Genomic DNA, 20,053 nt, shown 5'->3' with positions numbered 1-20,053 from the left:
AGCATCAACATCTACTACTGTTTTAATCTGATAGAAAGACTGCAGAGGCCATGAGAAAGTTCAGGGGACTGTGCAGCTGGCAGAGTCAGAAGCAAACTACTGATTGGGAATTGCAATTGAGCATTCCCCTGTTGCCATTTTTCCTGCCAGAACTGTCTTTCCCACAGATCAGGGTCCCTTGATCTTTCAAGCCACAAGTTCAACCTTCAGGCAAACAATAGGTTGAGGAGCACAACAGTAATGTATCTTTCTTGCTGCACATATTAAATTTTAGGGCCCGGTTGCTGAGCAGCTACAATGTACAGTTTACAAGCCCTGGCATTCATCCTGTGTTTTCATGTGCCATTGCTGGCTTTACTAATTGGCTGAACAGCATAATTAGGCATTCAACACACAAATGCATGCTAATTTTGCATTTGACGTGTGTATCCTTGCCATTTTTTGAGGTTTTCTAGTTTTCCTGGGATTTATGTATTTTAACTGAGTAGAATATAGGTAGCTACCTTCAAGTGCTGCTAGCTTCAGCTGAACCTCAGTCTTGTTTTCACTGTCAGCATGAGCAATTCTCACCACTCCTGAACTCAGTATGAGGCAGATGCAGTTACTGATAGTTTTCATGATAATTCTAAAAGGGATATTATTTTCAAGAAGTACTGTTCATTCAGGAGTTTGTGGTTTGGACCTTTTTTGTCATCTGTGCCAAGAAAAGGAGTCCTTTTATCCTGTAATCTTTACATAGTTTGTTTTGCATAATTTCTCTGATTACTATGGGTTGGTTTTATCTCCAAACAGCCTCAAACTTTTGATTAAACTTAGACTGAAGTGGGTGTTTTCAAAATTGAGTGAAATAAGCAGCTCTTATCAGAGATGCACGTGTGAGAGCATCTCACACTGGAAATACCTATCTTGGTTCTAGTAGGAAAAGCCCCATGTAAATAACAGGGTGGCTGATAGATGTGGTTTTGATTTGGCCTGGAAATGACTCAAAGAAAGATGAATCTTTTGGATTACTGATCATCTCAAGAGCTCTGAGGTCTTTCCTTGGCTACTAAATGAGATGATCAGTAACAGCTAAGAGTGAGATGAGGTCTGGGTTGGAGCAGCTTCTTTCACGTTCTCACGTATGTGACTTTGCATTCCTGACATGCTTTACTTTGGATCTTCACCTGTCAGGCTCATTTTTCTCTGACTCCAGTTATTCTGAGGAGCATTTATAAGACATCATTCTGTATGTTTGGCTTTGTGATTGAGTAATGTGTGTGTGTATGTATGTATACATGCAACTAAACCTCATCTCACTAATGTTTCACCTGGGTGAATGGTAATTACTTAGCCTTTATATGCTGGTTTTCTTCTCTTCCCAAAGAGTATGTAGGTTAGATGACTCAGGGATACTTTTGCAACCTGTCAGCAAGCAATTTCAAAATTTTTGTATATAAAACAGATATGATCCAAGGGGGACAACAAAAATTCTTGTGTAGTAATGTCACTCTTTTCACTGGTGTCCACAGCACACGAAGCTGATTCATAGAATGGAATAGAACAGTTTGGGTTGAAAGGGTCCTACAACTAACTATCATCTAGTCCTCTGCCCCTCTGCAGTGAGCAGGTACGTCTTCAACTGGACCAGGTGGCTTAGAGCCCAGTCCAACATGACCATGAGTGTTCCCAGGGATGGGGCATCAACACCTCCTTGGGAAACTTGTGCCAGTGGCTCACCACCCTCATTGTAAAAAATTTCTTCTTTATATCTAGTCTGAATCTACCCTCTTTTAGTTTAAAATCTTGACTTGACCTATTGCAACAGGCCCTACTAAAAAGTCTGTCCCCATCAGTATTGAGTTTGTGTGGCAAGGTTTTGGTAGTGAGGGGCAACAGTGGTGGCTTCTGTGAGGTGCCCTGGAAGCTTCCCCTGTGTCTGACAGAGCCAATGCTAACCAGCTCTGAGATGGACTCACCACTCAGCAAGGCCAAGCCATCAGTGATGGTGGAAGTGTATTTGAAAAATACACAGATTTAAAATGGGGAAGAAAGTTACTTTGCAGAATCGATTAGAGCCAAATTAGAGATGAGATAAAGTGTGTGAGAGGAACAGCCCTGCAGACCCCAAGGTCAGTGCAGAAGGAGGGGAAGGAGATGCTCCAAATGTCAGAGCAGAGATTCCTGTGCAGCCCATGGTGCAGGCCATGGTTAGCACCCTGGCTGCACAAAGGAGTATTCACTTGTCTGCAAATGGGCTCTGCAGTTTCACTTCAGGTGCTGTGAGGTCTCACCTTTCCTGTAGCTGTTACTCCAGAGGAAGACACAAATGCTGCCCTGTACTGGTTTGCTCTGTCTAGAGGTTTTAGACACTCCATGAGCTCCCAAATGGTACTGGCTGTGTTTCTGTTAGGAAATGAACACCCTCACTACAGATTAATGCAAGTGCTTAAAGTTAGGTGCTTATCACACCTTAGGTACCCTAGGGTGTCTGGCCTGATCCACGCATGACCCCTGTATTACATATGGCAACCCTACGGCACAAAGGAGCCAGGAGTGAAGGGGGTTAAGCTGAAAAAAGTGGTTGCAATGTGGTAGAAGATACCCTAATTTGTGGCTTTGTTTCTCACTATCCAAGTCTATTTTAATTTGTATTAAATTAGTTTTCCCGAAGTGAAATGTGTTTTGCTTATGATGGCAATCAGCAAGTGATACCCCTGTCTTCATTTGCTTTCAACTCATCAGCTTTGTCTTATTTCCTGCCCGTGTCTTGTTGTGGAGGGCATGTGATTGAAGACAGGTTTACACTGTATGTTATACTTGCATTAAATTGTAACATAATATACTCCACCTGTGGCCAATCCATGACATGTAAGAACATGTCACAACTAATAACAGTAATAGGACTGTATTTTAAGTGGTAGAAGCCACTTGGTTACTACTTGTTGTTCAACCTCAGCATTGCTAATGCCCTTGTCACTTTAAAAAGACACACTCATAGAATTAAATGCATTTCATACATTCTCGCTGTTGCTATTCTTACCGTCTTCCTCCACTGATGTTATTATCATGTGAGGTCTAATTTTGATAGTAATCTCCAAAAGCCCTTGTCATTCTACTGTCTATTATGTGCCAGTCCTACACCTGTGGTGCTATATAAATGCTAATAATACATCAATATGCTCATTCTTTATGAGTTCTGTAGGTGGAATTCCATCTGGTTTGTATATGTCAATTCAGATGCTGGTGTGAAATGTCATTGCTGTTCAGAATTTGTGATGGTTTATGAGCAGTTGGGAAATGACAGATTAAAAAAATCACAAAACTGGACGTGCTTATCATTTGAACAAAGACATCCAGCCCTGTGCTTAAGACAGTGGCTGTGACTGGTGCAGAATACCCAAGTGGTTTATTTTTTTTCCCTGAAAAGCCTTAGTTTAAGTAATTAGGACATTAAGCAGTCTTTTTCTGCTTTTTCTGAATATTTTCAGCTTGTCATAATGTATTTAAGAAAGTTTTGATACTTGGAGTACTGACATTTCTTTCACAAACTGTATCTACTTTGGACTTTGGGAGTGAGTGGTAGGAATTTGGAGCATGCCCAGCCTCCCAGAAAAGCTTTCCTGCCTTCAGCCATATAACTTGGTCTCAAATGGGCAGGTCCTTAGTTCCAGAAAGATCAGTTTTGGTTTCCATGTAGCTATGAAAAACTCAGCAGCAGGGAGTGATGTGCAAGGTCAGAGTAAGTTTGTGCAAAATGCAATGATTCTATGAATGTATTTTTGACTATTCCCTGGGCTGCAGTTGTTTCCTTCCCCATGAGATATTGATGTATTTGGCTAAGTTAGACTATGAAAACTTGATCTTAAGAGCCTTGTAATCTTAAGTGCAAGTAGCTAGAGAATATAGGAAATAAATTTGCAACTTTTTCCAGTTGCAAATTGGATGATGTCTGGAAATGTTCTTACTGGCCAATCTAAACTGTGTTCTCAGCCACTCTAAGTATACACATTCTTTACTGAAGATTAATGTTACCATGGATTTAAAAGGGAAGCAATTCAGTGTTTCATTAGTAAAGAGGAAACAAGTTTTCCCTTAATTTCATCTCTTGGCTGCTTCCACTGGAACAGATTGTGATCAAGCCTATAACAGGAACTTTCAAAATGAGAAAATCCTAATAATTAATAGAAATTAGCCTTTTAAATAGTGAATGTGCACTGCTTGGTGCACAGCCTGGTAATAGATTCGTTTACAGAGATACACATGGAGCTACACAGGAGCTGTCTGGTGGGGTGAGACTAATAAATGGAAGAGTTTTTTGCATTTGGAAAATCGTAACATCATTACCCAAGGATTAAGGTTCGTTAGGCAGCATGAGAGCTGAGAAGCGAAGAAGCCAGGCAGGGACAGCCCTGGAGCTGGGGGTGGAAAGAGGAGGAGAAGGAGGAGGAGGAGGAAGGCAGCTACTTGCCAGCCCTCAGAGGCTGCCAAGCTGCCGGCTAGGCTGACCGCATGGCTGAGAGCAGGAGCAAGGCCACCCTCCGCGCCTGGCTCATCTGTTCTGGGCTGCTCGGCTGTTTCGTGCTGGGCTTTCTCACAGGTGAGTGCAGAGACCCAGCTGCTCAGCCCCCAGCTTCTTTCCCCTGCACATGCTCATGTGGATCCCCTGCTGTGATTTACTCACCAGCAGAGAGATTATACTGCTTTTTGGGGACATTATAAAGTACATGTCCCACTGCTTTTCTGAGAAGTTTTCTCTGTAGCAGTTTCAGTCTTTAGGGAGGGAGGAACAGAACGGCTCTGTGCTTCAGCTCAGGATGAGCCCTGGTGAACTGAGAGCTTCCCAAAACCGGCAGACAGGCATTCCAAGAGGAAAGATTAAAACAAGAGTTTGAGATTTAAGCAATTACAAGATCTCCCAGCCGTTTTTTATTTAATTTTTATTTCCTGTTTTTTACTGAAGATCTATTTAAATTCTCCTGTTGAGTTACTATTTCAGAAATTAAGGGTAGAATGTAGAGGAGGAGGAGGAGTTTGACTGACAGCCAAGTTACTGAAGTTTTCGTCATGCACAATGAACTTTACTAGAGATTCTTTTCTGATCACTTGCAGCATTTGATTTTAAATCTAAAATTAAATGTCCTTTTTAAACTTGTGTTGTTAACACAAACCTAAGGCTAAAGCACAAAAGAAAAATCCATGAGGGCTATTAAATATATGAAATTTTAGTTTAATTTAGGAGATCCCTGAGCTGCAAATTTCTGGTGCTTGCGCTGTGCTTATACATTTCCCTGAACATCATTTGGCCCTGCTCCAAAAGAAGATACTGGGAAAGATGGACTTTTGGTCTGATCCAGCATCACTGTTCAGTTCAGAGTGTTACTACAATTGAATTTAAGCATAACAGGTCATATATATTGTGCATGTGACAGCACATGTATTTGTCTTTCTTATGAAAATTTTCCCAGTTTGGGATTGTCTGGCCATAATAATAAGAGGATTTTTTTCTTAAGACTAATGCATACAGTTGATATACTCTCTCCTACTACGATTTATAGCTACTCAATAAATATTTAACATTTAAAACTGACTTGGGAGACAGTGAACTTTATTCTTTTAATTATTAAATAGACTAACCCCACCCTTCCCCAAGTCTGTAACTATTAGAGTGCTGGTGGGGTGGCTTTTGAGTCCTACACCCTCACTTAAATATGCTTGCACATCTATTTTAAAATATATGCACATACTAAATATATTAATTTCATTATGAATATCGGGAGTTCAAACCTCACGCTGCAAAAAATTAATTGAGAATTTAAACTATAAATTAAAATTAATAAGAGAGGAGTCTGCCTTAGAAAGGGAATTTGCCAGGGATTTAGGGTGTACTCTTTTCATTATGTCACTTTTAGGCATTTCAGTCAATGAAATATATTTTACTTTTCAGCTTCACTTCTCTGAGCCCACAGACACTGACAGAGAGTGCTCTAAGCCCTTTTTATCCTTGTGGTTTTAACTGTTCAGTACCACAGGTTGCACCTGTGCTCAAATATGTGAGGACTGGCATTCTTGCTAAGTAGGAAACTTTTCAAATGTGTTTCAGGATGGTTTACAAAACTGACTGAAAAGAACCCTGACTCTTCAGATGTCCATCAAAATGTGAGACAGAAACTTGTGGCTGAAATGAAAGCAGAAAACATCAAGCAATTCCTTCGGTAAGCCTTGTGCATCCTGTTTCTTGAACAGTTTTATCAGTCAAAAAAGCCAGAAAGTGATAACATCAGCTGCAAGGAAGGGACTCTGAAAGCAGGGCTTTTAACATGCTTTGGAAGTATTTGGTTTATATGGAATGTCTGAGGGAAGAAGGGAGAGGCTCACAACTCTTCTTCCCCCCCACCCCATTTTTGAAGTTGCCTTTTTGAAGTAGTTGTACTGTCAAGTGTACTTCCCTTAGCTGCATTACTGCCAGTGCTTACCAGTCCTCATGATTTCCCATCTTTATTTAACATGTGCCCTTTTTTCTTGCAGGTGTCTGAAGCTCTAACATCAGATAACTTTGTTTTCTTTCAGACTGAGATGATTTTACTGTGGTTGGGATATGATGATTGCCATGAATTACATCTGACTGATCATCTATTCAGTGTGTCCTTAAACATTCAGTTTGAGCAGCTAGTCTAAGTAGAAAATTAATCTATTAAAAATTAATGCTACTGATTTGCATGGCACTGAGTTGCATGTAAACTTACAACATATAATTCTATAATGTGGCCATACTGGATAATGGGCTGTTAATTGGGAGCTCTGACATCCCGTAATACCCTGTCTTCTGTTTCAGAGACAAATGACTCTGTCCATGGTCACTGTGTGTGTACGGTTTGTTAAGTCTTGCATGATGTAATTGTCAGTAAATACACCTTTTTGCATCCTAGTGGATCCATGTAGTTATTTTAAAACATCTAAAATGCTAGAGGTATGAAAATACCCTTCTTTTTCCATTCCACTGAAAATGGAAAAAATCCACATAACTCTGTATATTTTTATTTTCTACACAGGAACAAATATATTCACATAAAAAATAAATAAATACTAACTCTGGTTAGTAAAATGTTGGTATTCAGCATGTAAGTCAGCAGCTGCATCATGAACATCAAGGGATTACTGACAAATTTGATTTCTGTACGTTTATTCTAAACCCAAAAGGTTTAATTTCTAAGATCAATTAGCTTTTTAAGTCTCCAGGCCTAATCTTATTTTGTATTTGTTGCTTTCAGTAGATTGGAGAGTTCCTGAAAATTATGTTTGAGTGACACTCTAGGCAACATAGCATAAAATAGCTCTGTAATTATGCTAAAGTCTCTTGGCTGTAGGATATTAATGGTTTCTCATTTTTCTGCTTTCTTTGGTGATGGGCCAAGTGCTTCATGCTGGTTGGGTTTTTTTTGCTTCAATTAAAGTAAAAATCAGGAACTGCAGAAAAATCTTAATAATACACTATCCAAAAAGTTTGTCAAAAGTGTAAAAAAAGTAAACTTGAGAATTTTTATCTGTATTCTTAGGCTACTATATCTGCTTTTATCAAGTGGAGAAAACAATGAGCTTCAGAAAATGCAGATAGATTGGTCTTAGCATTGTATCTTAGCTCTGGAAAGGATTAAACTGTTTGAAAGTGAAAAATTGAAAAAAAAAGTCATCACGTGTTGTTCAGTGTATTTGTTACTGATGGCAAATGTATAGTATTTAGACTACTTAAGGAATTAAAAGGTACTTAAAATGCTTGTGAGAATTAAAGTGCAAGAATAAAACGGGCAACAAGTTTTGGCAAAGGTTGCTTCCAGACTTTGGTGCATACCCTCAGAGTTTAAAGAGAGGGAACAATGGCAGCCAAGAGCAAAAGGTTGTGGTCACTTAGAGAATCTGGATGCATTCAAATCCTGGGGCCTGGTGGGACTCATGTGAAAGACCTCGATGTTATGATTGCAAAGTTGCTATAGATGAGACGTTCTGATGATAGAAAGAGGCCCCAGGTAGCTGAAAAAGGCTGATTTTGTGCTCCTCTTTTCATAAGGACCACCTGGAGGGACTGTGGGCTGGTCAGCTCCAGTCCCTGGAAGGGTGACCAAACATCCATCTGGAGTGTGTTTCCAAACACATGAAGGACAGGAATGTAGTTAGGAGCAGTCAGTATTTATTTGCTATTTGTTTGTATGATCAGCATCATTGCCTTGTGTAAGTGACTGGCTATGTGCATGAGACATCATAGTGGCTGTAACATCCTTGACTTTAGCAGGGCTTTGAACACTATTCTCCTTTGGAAGCTGTGGAAATATTCACTGAAGAATATGGCTTGAAAACAGACTGAAGTTACAGGCTGAAGTGATATTAATCTTAGTATTTGCTACCACTAATTACTGGTAATTGCTGGTATCTGACATCTGTGGGGCAGCCATTGACAAGCAGCCTGTTGGGAATTGAAAGCTGATGCTGAGGACCTGGCTGACGGATGAGCTTTCACCATTACTTACCTGTTCAGTGGGCCGAACAAATTGTAGACAGATTTCTGCAGGGTAACCCAGAGGGACTGTATTCTGTTCCTGACTATTCATCACCATTATGTGTTACAGCTGATATGGAAGTAAATGTTGTTAGGAAGGGTTTTGTTGTTCAGGCTTTTGATGAAGAAAAAAGAGCAAACCTATGCAGATGATTTGATGTAATGACTTTCAAGTTAAACTTATTTGGACATTAGGACACCTTATGCCAACAGTACAGATCCATCATTAGATGCCAGAATTACCTGGAAGGCTCCATTCTGAATGTATAGCTTTCCTGTATTTATTTCTGCTTCTTACATACTGCTAATATTCTTTTGCTGAATATTTGACACTGATTTTCACTGCTTGTGTGTAGATGTGGCTATTCCTGTTATGCAAAGAGAAAAGTTCAGCTGACTTACCTTAAGGCCTCAGGAAAGATTGTCTGCTCTGACTATATTTTGTACATGTCCTGATGCAGACTCTGATAAGCAATCATGATATATAGGGCTCAAACTTTAACTATAGGACCTTACTGTCTATGCAATGTGTCTTGAAGATGAGCTTTATATACACTGATCCTATTTCACTGTTGTATATCTGCATTGGCTGCTTACTAGTGGTTTTCTGTTTTATTCTAGTTCATTTTCCAAGTTGCCTCACCTCGCAGGAACTGAACAGAATCTTCTTCTTGCCAAAAAAATTCAAGGCCAGTGGAAAGAATTTGGATTGGATTCAGCAGAACTTGTTAATTATGATGTGCTTCTTTCATACCCAAATGAAAAGCAGCCAAACTACATTTCAGTAATTGATGATCAAGGGAATGAGGTGATCTTTTCAATGAAAAAACTATATTTATGTAAAACCAAAAAAAACCAGCATCTTCTTCTGTATTTCCACCTACTCAGCTCAGCATGTGCTTTATATTATTAGAAAAAAAAAATCCAGTGCAAAGGGAACTCGTATTTAGAAATGGTTTTCCAGGCTATGCAGTAACACAGCAGAGTGGCTGAAATCTCAGTGCCTCATACAGAAGAGTGAGGATGTGTGGAGAGGCTGCAGTTAACACCAGTAGGCCATAAGGTGTTAGGAGGGTTCAGATTAAGGATACATCTAGGCCAATATCCTGTTTCCATAAACAGCCTTAAGTGGATGCACAGGGACATTTAAGAACAAAGAAATGTATTTCAGGCATGGAGTTCTTCCAGGGTCTAGCTGTTTTCAGCTCAGGGGTTCTCTAAATGTGCTGCAATTAGTCTCTTGAAAACTCCTCATTAGACCTTTTCCAAGTATTTATCCAGTCAGTGACCCTCATTACATCTCTCTTCCAAGTACCTATCCAAACCCTGCTTGAACATCTGTACAATTTTTGCTTCCACAACATACTGAAGTAAGGAATTGCAGAGATACTATCAATTTTATGTAGCATTGCCTTGTTTCCCTTGCTCTGAACTTGATCCCACTGGCTTCCTATGGTGTCTCCTAAGTTAGTGTTGGAAGTACTAATGAACTTGTCAGTCTATAGACATCTTTTTCCTTTTAAATTGCTGGGGAAATAAAGAAGGAGATGTAAATTCTGATGAAGAGATGGGACTGCTAGAGAAGCATCTTAGCTCATAGGTAAGGATGAAGAGCCACGGTAGAAAGTAAGGAGAATGTGCTCAGGGTGACATGATCTTAGATGTGAAAGAAGGAAGAAATTCCTCCAGAAATCCTGTAGCTGTGTCTCAACTATAATCTCACAAAGTAACAAAAGGTGGACATGAACCTTAAAGCAACATGAGTGTTACAATACATAGTGATAAAAGGCAGCACCTTTCACTGGAGCATTACTGAAAAGAGATGAAGAGAATAACAATAATACAGGTGGGAGAAACCACAAAAGAAACCTGGGATGGCATGGATGAATCAAGTGTCTTCTACTTTCACCACCTCTTGGCAATTTTCAGCTACTCCTTTCCTTCGGTTCAGGCAGTAACTGATGAGCATTTTCTGATGTGTGATATGTTTGTATTCATATCTGTATTCTGCTACAAAAGTTCTTGCTATTTTTTTGTTTGAACTTATGTGTGCTAGTTAGAATTGTATTTTTTGCTAGCAATTTATGGAAACTATAGCTTAAACTGCTGAAAAAGCTAACTAACTTGGCAAAAGCCAAAGCTTTGGCTATTTTTCCTCCATAGGACTGCACTATTTTGAAATAGTAATTATTTGTCAAGGAGTCTGATGCACAGGAACTGAATAACTGTCTCTTCTGACTTTAGTTTAAATTATAGTTAGCATTTGCTTAGTGTGTGAATTTGTGCCCGGAGGGTTTGACCAAAAACCACTGTTATTTTTTTGATAGGTTTTCAATACATCATTGTTCGAGCCACCTCCACAGGGGTATGAAAATGTTACTGGTATACTACCACCATATAATGCTTTTTCAGCACAAGGAATGCCAGAGGTAGGAAAAGAAATTATGTAAAGGTACTACTACCTATTTTTTGAAACGCTGGGACAGATTGCTCCACCTTCTCAAAATATTTGTTGTAGTAGTTTTAATTACCATTTATCTTAATTAAAGAACACTTAAACACAGATAGGTCGCATGTTATTCAAAGGTTGGAAGTCTTTTATGACCAAAAAAAGAGCTTTCTCAAATTGCTTTAACTGAGTCACATAATAAGTGAAAAGTTTCTATCTTGATGGAAAATTTTGGATACATCTCAGATTGCTCCATATTATTCAATCACGTGTAGAGGACTTGCTTAAGGCACTGGTAGAAGAAGCAATATTTAAATCAAGTTGGAAGACAGATTAAATGAATGCCTTCAAAGGCCACAAAAGTTCCTGATGTAATCTGCTAATTCATTATGGAACAGGTCAGGGACAACATTGCATTGCATAAATGAGTGAAATTATATACCAGTGAGTGTTCATGTGTGCAGGGCGTACCTCTACTTTGTCACAGCTGGAGAAGTTTGTCAGTTTAGCAAAGTATGTTGGTTTGTTTCCCAGCCTGTTTTTAAGATTCTTGTTAAGTGTAGGATAATATCCAGACATCAGAATTTTAAGCCAAAGCTTCCTATAGAATATTGCAGATACCTTTTGCTATTGTTTTTATAGGCACTGGATCGCATTTGTAGAAACGCAAAAAAAAAAAAAAAAAAATCCTCAATTATAAATAGTGAATGAAACTGTGTATTTCTGATAATGGGTATTTTGTTTGTTGACTGACCAGTTGCCATGACATTGCTTTTCTTTCCTGCACAGGCAGATCTGGTGTATGTGAATTATGGCCGTACTGAAGATTTTTTTAAGCTGGAGCGTGAAATGGGAATTAACTGTACAGGAAAGATTGTCATTGCCAGATACGGGAAGATCTTCAGAGGGAACAAAGTAGGAGTTTTCTTTCAATTTCTCTTTCGTGGGTCAGACACTGCTCATGATAGAGCTTGAGGGAATTAGTGAGGATTGTATGTTGGAACATAGGAGCAAAAGGAAGCCTGCAATGTATCCATTGTGACTGCAGTCTAAGAATAACTTCTGAAACAATAAAACCAGATGAATGTATTAAACTCCTGAGACAGAGATGACTGCAAACTCCCTAGGCAGTTTTTCCAAGAGAGTAGTTTAGGGAACTGAGTAGTTTTTAGAGCCAAGGCTTTTGATACATTTCATCCATAGAACTACATTACTTTGAAACAGCAGTGTTTTGACAAGGAATCATGCACAGAAACTGAGTGACTATCTCTTCTGACTTTAGACAACACCCCTGACAAAATTGGTGATAGTGGGGTAGTAGGAATAGTGGTCAGGTTTTGTGCCTCAGTTTTATGTCCTGTGCTTTATTTCATAGCCTTGAGCTACAACTAAAGGTTTGACACAAATAATGAACATATTGTATTTCACTGTGCTTTGTTCTTCTGCTGAATATGGGGTAATTTTCACTCTTTCACATACACATCTTCTAAAACTATGTCTGCATGGAAGCAAATCACAACATTCAGATTTAATGCTGCATTAAAAGGGAAAAAAAACCCAAAAAGACACAGCTTAAAAGCAAATAATTTCACAGGTTAAAAATGCCATATTAGCAGGAGCCCAAGGGATCATACTTTATTCAGACCCTGCTGACTACTGTGCCCCAGGAGTAGATGCTTATCCAGGTGGCTGGAACCTTCCAGGTGGAGGAGTCCAGCGTGGGAATGTTTTAAATCTGAATGGAGCTGGGGACCCTCTAACACCAGGTTATCCTGCAAAAGGTGAGTGAAAGTTCTGTAGCCTGGGCCATCAAGTGCTTTATAAACTGGTGCTGAAAGTATGGGTCTAGAAATTAACTTATTTTCAGTACAGATGCAGAGAAAAAAAGCTGCTTGAAATTCTTATTGACAGTAGTCAATTCATAGCCATTTTAAAATACCTGTGTTTCTCCAGAGGACTGGTTTAAGCTAGATTGTACTCTACCATCAAAGAGGAATAATAGCTTTACTTGGAGGTATGTTTCCTTGCTGATCATAAATTCCAAGCAGAAAACCTATTTAAAATCCTCTTTAAGGGGAGCAAAAATAACAGCCGCCTGAAGTCTTTCAAAAGTTGGCCCCATGTGCTTGTTTTGTCCTTATTGGCATTCTAAACTCAGTCTGAGCTAGGATGCTGCCAGTGCTGGGTGCTGATGGACTATACAGGGGTGCTTCTGGAAAGCTCATGGGCTTGTGTGGCCACTGTTGGGGGCATAAGACAACCTAAAGCCAGGAGAGATTGTGTGTACCAGGTTCAGCAGACTCAGAGAGATATTGCCAGCCTTCAACACAGGTAAACCCATCTGTGGATGTCCTCTGCAGCTTTCAACCATCTGCGGCTTTCAACCATCTTCACCTCACACACCAGCTTGGTTTCCCCCCAGCCAGCTTGCAGATGTCATAATATGGTTGGACAGCAGATCTAACCTTGGTTCAAGTGTGGGGACTTCCTTTGCACACCTGTGCAGATGCAGTGGTGGGTTTGTGGTTCTGTCACTACAGTTTGGTTTCCTAGAACCACTATGTGAGAAATTATGTAAGAATTCAAAAGAATCATGCATACTTGTGGCTACTGTGTGGATGCACTGTTTAACAGTTTGGTAAAAGTTGCTAAGACACTATAAACTTGACGTTTTGTTCTGCTTTCTCAGAGTACACTTTCAGGCATAAAGTTAATGAAGGTGTAGGGATTCCCAAAATCCCAGTTCATCCCATTGGATATCATGATGCAGAAGTATTACTGCGGTGAGTATACATCAGTCTTCCTCACTGGAAGTCAGTATTGACAAATGTGCAGACAAATTTTTCATATTAAGATGGCAAAATCTATGCTGTTACTTCTGTTTAATACTCTTCTGTAGTAATGTGTACTTCTGAAAATGGGGGAAAAATTCAAAGGAATCTGTTTCCGCAAAAATGCTTTTAAGGATTTTGTAAACCCACCTTGGTTTTGCTGCAATAATTATTAAGGGAATTTAAGGTTTTAGCCTACTGGTCAACTGCATTTGTCTTGGTTGTCACCTTGCAGTGCAATGGGAGGACCTGCAGCTCCAGACAGCAGCTGGAAGGGAAATCTCAATGTGTCTTATAACATAGGGCCAGGATTCACAGGCAACTCTTCTACAAGGTCTGTTTAACACTTGCTTATTTATACAATACTGATATTAGACATGCTAGAGATACTCTGGAGAAATTTACTTCCTTCTGTTAGTTCTGCACTTGGGGATAATTAATAGAATTTGAAAATAAATAACATTAAAAAACCCATAAATTAGCAGATTAGGCCACATGACAATGAAATTTGTCAATTTCATTTGGCAAATGAAATTGCAATAAAACTAAAGATCACTTTTCTGGGACTTTTCCACATAAAATAATTTCAGTTTACATCAGGTATTATTCAATGAGGACTGGTAGTGAACCATGATGAACAGTGTGTAGAAATGGTGTATCATTATCACTACTCCATCTCCTGGTTAACAAGAGTATGTCTGAATATAAAGAGTTCATTTATCATTATTCTTTTCTGCTCTGCTTTAACACTAGCTGAAAATGAATGGAGTAGGAATAAATAAATTAGAAAGCACATTTGACATAATTACAGTGCTGTTTGGAGTATCTTGAAGAACAGCAATGAGAAACTATGATTCATCCACAAAACTTGGATTTTTTAATGCATTTCTATCATCCTATTTGGTAGAGTAACATTTTTTGTAAATATGGATTAATTCTACACATACTTTCTCAGAGTAGTTCCATATCAAAATGAACCTTTTGATTCTAGGTAGAAAGTCACTTGCACATGGATAGTGTGCAAGTATATGCCTATTCGAGGCACTGGTGTCAGTTATTTTCTGGGCAAAGATCCAGTGGCTGTCCTGAAGTAGGTTTTGATTTTTGACAGCTATGCAGATTTGCTGCTGAAAAGAGAACTTCAAATGTGAAACTCCTGAGGCTTTGCCAGACACAATCCCCCCATTGTTTGGTGCTTTTTTTCTTCTACAGGTTAAGGGGGCTGAATACTGTGTTGGTTTTATCTCTCCCAATACCTGGATTCTCTTTGTTTTTATAAAATTTCACAAGTGTTTTTTTTGATGGGGGTCAGAGAAGAAGAAAACTGTGCTTCTAGTAGAAGGTTTCCTGCCTCTAATGGAAGATTCCCTGCCCACGGCAGGGAGGTTGAAATGAGGTGATCTTTAAGGTCTCTGCCAACCCAAACCATTCTGTGATTCTATGATTGACAAATCTTGATCACTTAGATCTGCTGTACTAAAGAGAGATTTCAGTTAATTCCTGGATGAATATTCGTAATGACCTTTCCACCAAGTTCTATATTATTACATAGACATGTGCTAGAAACCCAAAATATATTCTTTATAAACATATGCATATCCAGAATTATAATTTTGATTATGATTTTGGTCAAAATTTAACTGTATTTTTAGTTACTGTACATGTTGTATATGCTTTTCTGTTTACTCCTCTAGTATACGATTATCTGATTGGCTCCCATGAATAAAAACTCAATAAATTCTGTAAATCTTTGCAAATTAATACATTGGCCCAGCTCATAGGGTTTTTCCTAAGGCATCACCAGCAGGCTAAGCTGAAATAAAAAATGGTATTCTGAGACAGCAGGACAACGCTGAACACACTTTGGATCAGTGTTGAACACACAAAGCAGAACAGAAGCACAGACTCTGGTTTAAATGTAATTAGCATTGTCTTCTTATTGGCTTATTAGTCAGAAATATTCTACGCTGCTTTTTGTTACAGAAAAGTCAGAATGCATGTTCATACAAGCAATAAAATAACAAGAATTTACAATGTCATTGGCATCCTCAGAGGAGCTGTGGAACCAGGTGGGCATCAGGTGCTTGATGATTTTAATTTCCTTCTTCATTTTGTGTTTGATGAAATTGTTCTCATGTTGTAATAAACTTAAAGTTTTTTAGACAGCCAGATAATATGCAGTCTGAGAAATCCTTAACAGTTGTTCTGTCCTTCCTATCACACTATTTTTCATTGGCATTCCCAAGAATGTATTTTATTTGGAATGCTGCAATGATAGGTGTCAGAGAATAATTTTTTATGATGCCTGTCATTTTACAGTAGGCTTGCCCTTACATCAGTCATACATTTTGCCTTTTCAAAAATTAACACCATTCAAGTTACAGAAAACTAGTGATGATTTGGGACCTTAACATTATACTATTGATACTTATTAGCAGGTCATACATATGAAAAACTTTGAGATAGAAAAATATTTATTAAATATTTCTTGTCTTTAGTTGGATACCTCAGTAGAGTAAGTGACTGACTGCAGATTCCCTTAAAAAATACTTGCAGCATTGGTATTGAACTTTATATTTAATTTGATCCAAGTAAGGATGCAGTCAAAGGAAATACATGGAATCCCATTGTGGTTTTGGTGATGAATTGATATTGTGTGTTTTTTTCCCAGACAGATATATTATTTTAGGTGGTCATAGAGACTCTTGGGTGTTTGGTGGTATTGATCCAACGACTGGTGCAGCTGTTCTGCAAGAAATTGTACGGAGTTTTGGTAAAATGAAGGTGGAAGGTAACTTGCTTACTACAGATGTAAAATGATGGATATGGACAACAGCAGCTTTGAGGATCAGTGTTTTCATTGATTTAACTTTTCATCTCTATAGAAACTTTTATTTATCGTTATGAAAGATGCAAATTCATTGAAGAGATGCATATGTAGCATTGTGTGTTGGCTGAATTTATTCCCTCATGAGTGTAATGGTACCCTCTTAACTGTGCAGAACAAAAATACTGCATTAAGAAGAAATGCCTCTGCAATCATTTGTTCCTCTATGGATTTTAGAGAGGATATTTTTTCCTGTTATATCAGTTAAGTGCTGTTTTTAAAGCCATTTCAGTTAGCTGTGGTTAGTCAACTTTTAAAATTTAGGTTGAATTGTCAAGTTTAACTATGTGATTACAGGTTGGAGACCTAGAAGAACTATTATTTTTGCTAGCTGGGATGCAGAAGAATTTGGACTATTGGGTTCCACAGAGTGGGCTGAGGTAAATAAAAAACAGTATAAAGAAAAGCAAAACTTGAAAGTGTGCTGCAAGTGTGCTGCATCTATTCCTAGACTGCAGTCAATAACTTCATGGTAAAACTGGAACACAACTGACTCCTTCAGGTGTTGTGAGGCACTCCTGTATTTATATAAATTTATATAAACAAAAATATATAAATATATAAATATAAAATTTATATAAATTACAACATAAGTGTACTAACTCTTCTAAGATTTAAAAATCTACTTTGATTCAAAGCTAATATCCCTCAGTGGTTTCTATGCAGAAATCTATCCCATCATTTAACAGAATTATATCATTTTATGTAACCCACATTGGTCTCTTTTCTAATTCTCTATTTGAGAAATTCCTTAGCTTCTATAAATTTAAGTCCAGATCCTGAACCTATGATCCATAAGTACACCCAGCCCTTTGTATGAAAATCAATCCTACTGGGAAAATGAAAGGACAGGTAATCTATGAGTGAATAGTTCAAAATTCCTGTGAATTCCAGCACTGTAGAGTCTCAGGGACAGAGGTTCTGAATATTTTTATCTTCCATTTCCTGTTGGTTATGTTCAGTTCTTAGTGGATTTGTTCAACCCCAAGAAGAAATATAGGTCTTATGAGAGTTTTCATTGCTTTGTCTGTAAAATCCAAGTTAGAAATAGAGCAGGCAGAAAATTGCCTGATGAAACACATTTCTGCTGAACTATGTCAGTTTATTAGTACTGAATGTTTAACAGAAATGTGTTGTCTTGTTCTTCTATTAGCATTTTATTTACGAGTTAATACTTAGCTATGTGGATTGAGCTTTCAGAATCTATAAAATAATACACTTTAAACCTTTTTGGTTTAGTTTATTGCCATGTGTTTCAGCAAAACACAAAATTACATAGCAAAAGGGCACATGTCAGAGGAGGGAACAAACCCAGAAATATGCTCCCAAACACTGAAGGTATTCCATCATTCTTCCGTTAACTAAGCTGAAATTTCTATTCCTAAGGTTTGCAAAAATTCTTTCTCCCAGAAACTGTTTGGCTCATCTTACTGTTGGTTTATGAAACATTAGATAAAGAAAAAGTAATTCAAATTATTTTAAATCATTTATTGAGAGATTTTAAAGAATTGGCATTAAAGTTTTATCCGACCTGAACTCCACTGGTGGCAAAAGTATACAGTATGTAAAACTCTACTTGGGATTTCTGTGTCTACATTTAGATGCTGTCAAGCAGAAAAACACATTTTTTAAACTATGAGGAATATGAAGAAATTATACTTAAAAGATCAATTTCTCTTCAGCAAGTCATGAATATATTAGAGATATTTCTTATGTTCTATTTGTTAGACATTGCTATTGTTGTTCTGTACTTTTTTTGTTTAATAATTTGGTATCTAGAAATCATTCATTATTTCATGAAATGGCAGCTGTATAAGGTTAGAAAGCTGTAAACACAGTTCATATTTGAACCTGTGTTTTGATACTATTGTTTTCTTGCTTCATCTTGGTGGTGTGCATTACCACTCTTTTAGACCTAAATTAGATTCAGTTTCTCTAGAGACATTCCTCACAGCTTACATTCCTCTTTTCTGCAGCTGCCAGATCTGTCATGTATTAAATCTCGAGGAAAATTAACCCATGATGTTCACCATCTTCTCTGTAACAGAAGGACTGCAACTGTGGCAACATCCTTTTGCTACACAGACAATCTCCATTGCTCATAATCAAAGGAATTTCTTTATGCAGCAAATATGATTTTGCATATATGCAAAACCTCATGTAGGCATATACAGGCTTGCTCCCTCCCTTCATATTCTTTTCTACTGGTTGTTTTGAAGATACTAATTTCATTAAGTAGTTATCAATTACCAATTAAATTTTTAGTTCACTTGACTTACAAATTATTAGTTGGGTTATAAATTGAATGAACCAAGTAACAATTGCAAACCTAATTAAAATATCTGTCGCAAAGCCAAAACCTTGTGAGAATCCACTAACTGATTAGAATATCAATTTCAAACATAATTACCACTTTGCAAAAGAGTAAACAAGATGTGTGTATATATTTAGCATGAAAGCAGTCCTTGGTGGACTCAAAACAGTCACTCAACTGCATTTTAGTAGGGAATTTTATTGCTTTGACTTACCTTGTTTTGAAATGGAAGATTGTAGAAATAACAGGAGTGCTGGGTTTATCAGTGTTAAAACTGAGTTCAGTGCTAGGAATGCATATGAATAACTAGGGATTAAATGCATGGAGAAATTCTGGCTGACCTCATAGCCACATGTTGCACGTTCAGAAAACCCTGATTTGCAGAACTAAAATGCATGTAATAACCTTATTTTACTGTGTTACAATTCTATTAAATAATTTTCCTGTTCCATCTTGCTGCTGTGTGATGCAGCAGGCAGCACCTACATTTTTATCGATGTTTTCCACGACAAATTAGGTCCCAGAAAGCAGAAGTGGATTTCATATGCCCAGATCATTTACCCATCCTCAAACAATGCAATTAGTAAGGTACGCAGTAATAATTATCCTGACTGAGTTCTTAAAGGCAGTGCTGTAAAAATCAGGGCATTCAATGTGCTTTTGATGAAATGTCACTAATTGAAAGTAACAATTACACATTTACAACCCTAGGAAAATGCCAAAGTCCTTCAGGAACGGGCAGTCGCTTACATCAACACAGATTCTTCTATAGAAGGTGGGTCTTTTATTTTCAACCTTACCTGACTTTACAGGTATAATTTTCAATTGTTCTCTGTGAATTATTTATTGCATGAGGCAGGTATTGTGGTGTTCAGAATAAGTGTAGCAAATACAGAATTAAGTGGAGAGAGAGAACAATTCAAATTTTCATGTTGCTTTCTTTTGCAAATAGTGCCTTCCATGTGGCTGAGTCCAGAATGTCTCCTCTGGAGGAGTTTATTATCCTGTGCTAATGAACTGAGCATTCTGTAACATTCTGTAC

The 20,053-nt window shown here is 37.9% G+C and overlaps 1 protein-coding gene across 2 annotated transcripts in view; it reads left to right on the top strand.

Annotated features, from left to right (window-relative positions):
* Positions 1-4,436: 4,436 nt before the first annotated feature.
* NAALAD2 (N-acetylated alpha-linked acidic dipeptidase 2) overlaps positions 4,437-20,053 on the top strand; it is a 29,795-nt gene continuing 14,178 nt past the window's right edge. For both annotated transcript variants that reach the window (XM_085065257.1, XM_085065250.1), the window contains exons 1-12: positions 4,437-4,579; positions 6,083-6,194; positions 9,152-9,338; positions 10,858-10,959; positions 11,769-11,894; positions 12,574-12,760; positions 13,669-13,762; positions 14,046-14,144; positions 15,794-15,879; positions 16,482-16,601; positions 16,995-17,077; positions 19,723-19,786. In XM_085065257.1, the coding sequence (XP_084921383.1) occupies positions 4,492-4,579; positions 6,083-6,194; positions 9,152-9,338; positions 10,858-10,959; positions 11,769-11,894; positions 12,574-12,760; positions 13,669-13,762; positions 14,046-14,144; positions 15,794-15,879; positions 16,482-16,601; positions 16,995-17,077; positions 19,723-19,786 (1,348 nt within the window). In that variant the 5' untranslated portion in view covers positions 4,437-4,491. The remainder of the gene's footprint in view (positions 4,580-6,082; positions 6,195-9,151; positions 9,339-10,857; positions 10,960-11,768; positions 11,895-12,573; positions 12,761-13,668; positions 13,763-14,045; positions 14,145-15,793; positions 15,880-16,481; positions 16,602-16,994; positions 17,078-19,722; positions 19,787-20,053) is intronic.

This window comes from Lichenostomus cassidix, chromosome 1 (genome assembly GCF_008360975.1).
Source record: "Lichenostomus cassidix isolate B80296 chromosome 1, HeHo_3.0, whole genome shotgun sequence".
Taxonomy (NCBI): Eukaryota; Metazoa; Chordata; class Aves; order Passeriformes; family Meliphagidae; genus Lichenostomus; species Lichenostomus cassidix.
Note: the sequence above shows the minus strand (reverse complement) of the source record. Positions and strands in the feature narration are given on the sequence as shown.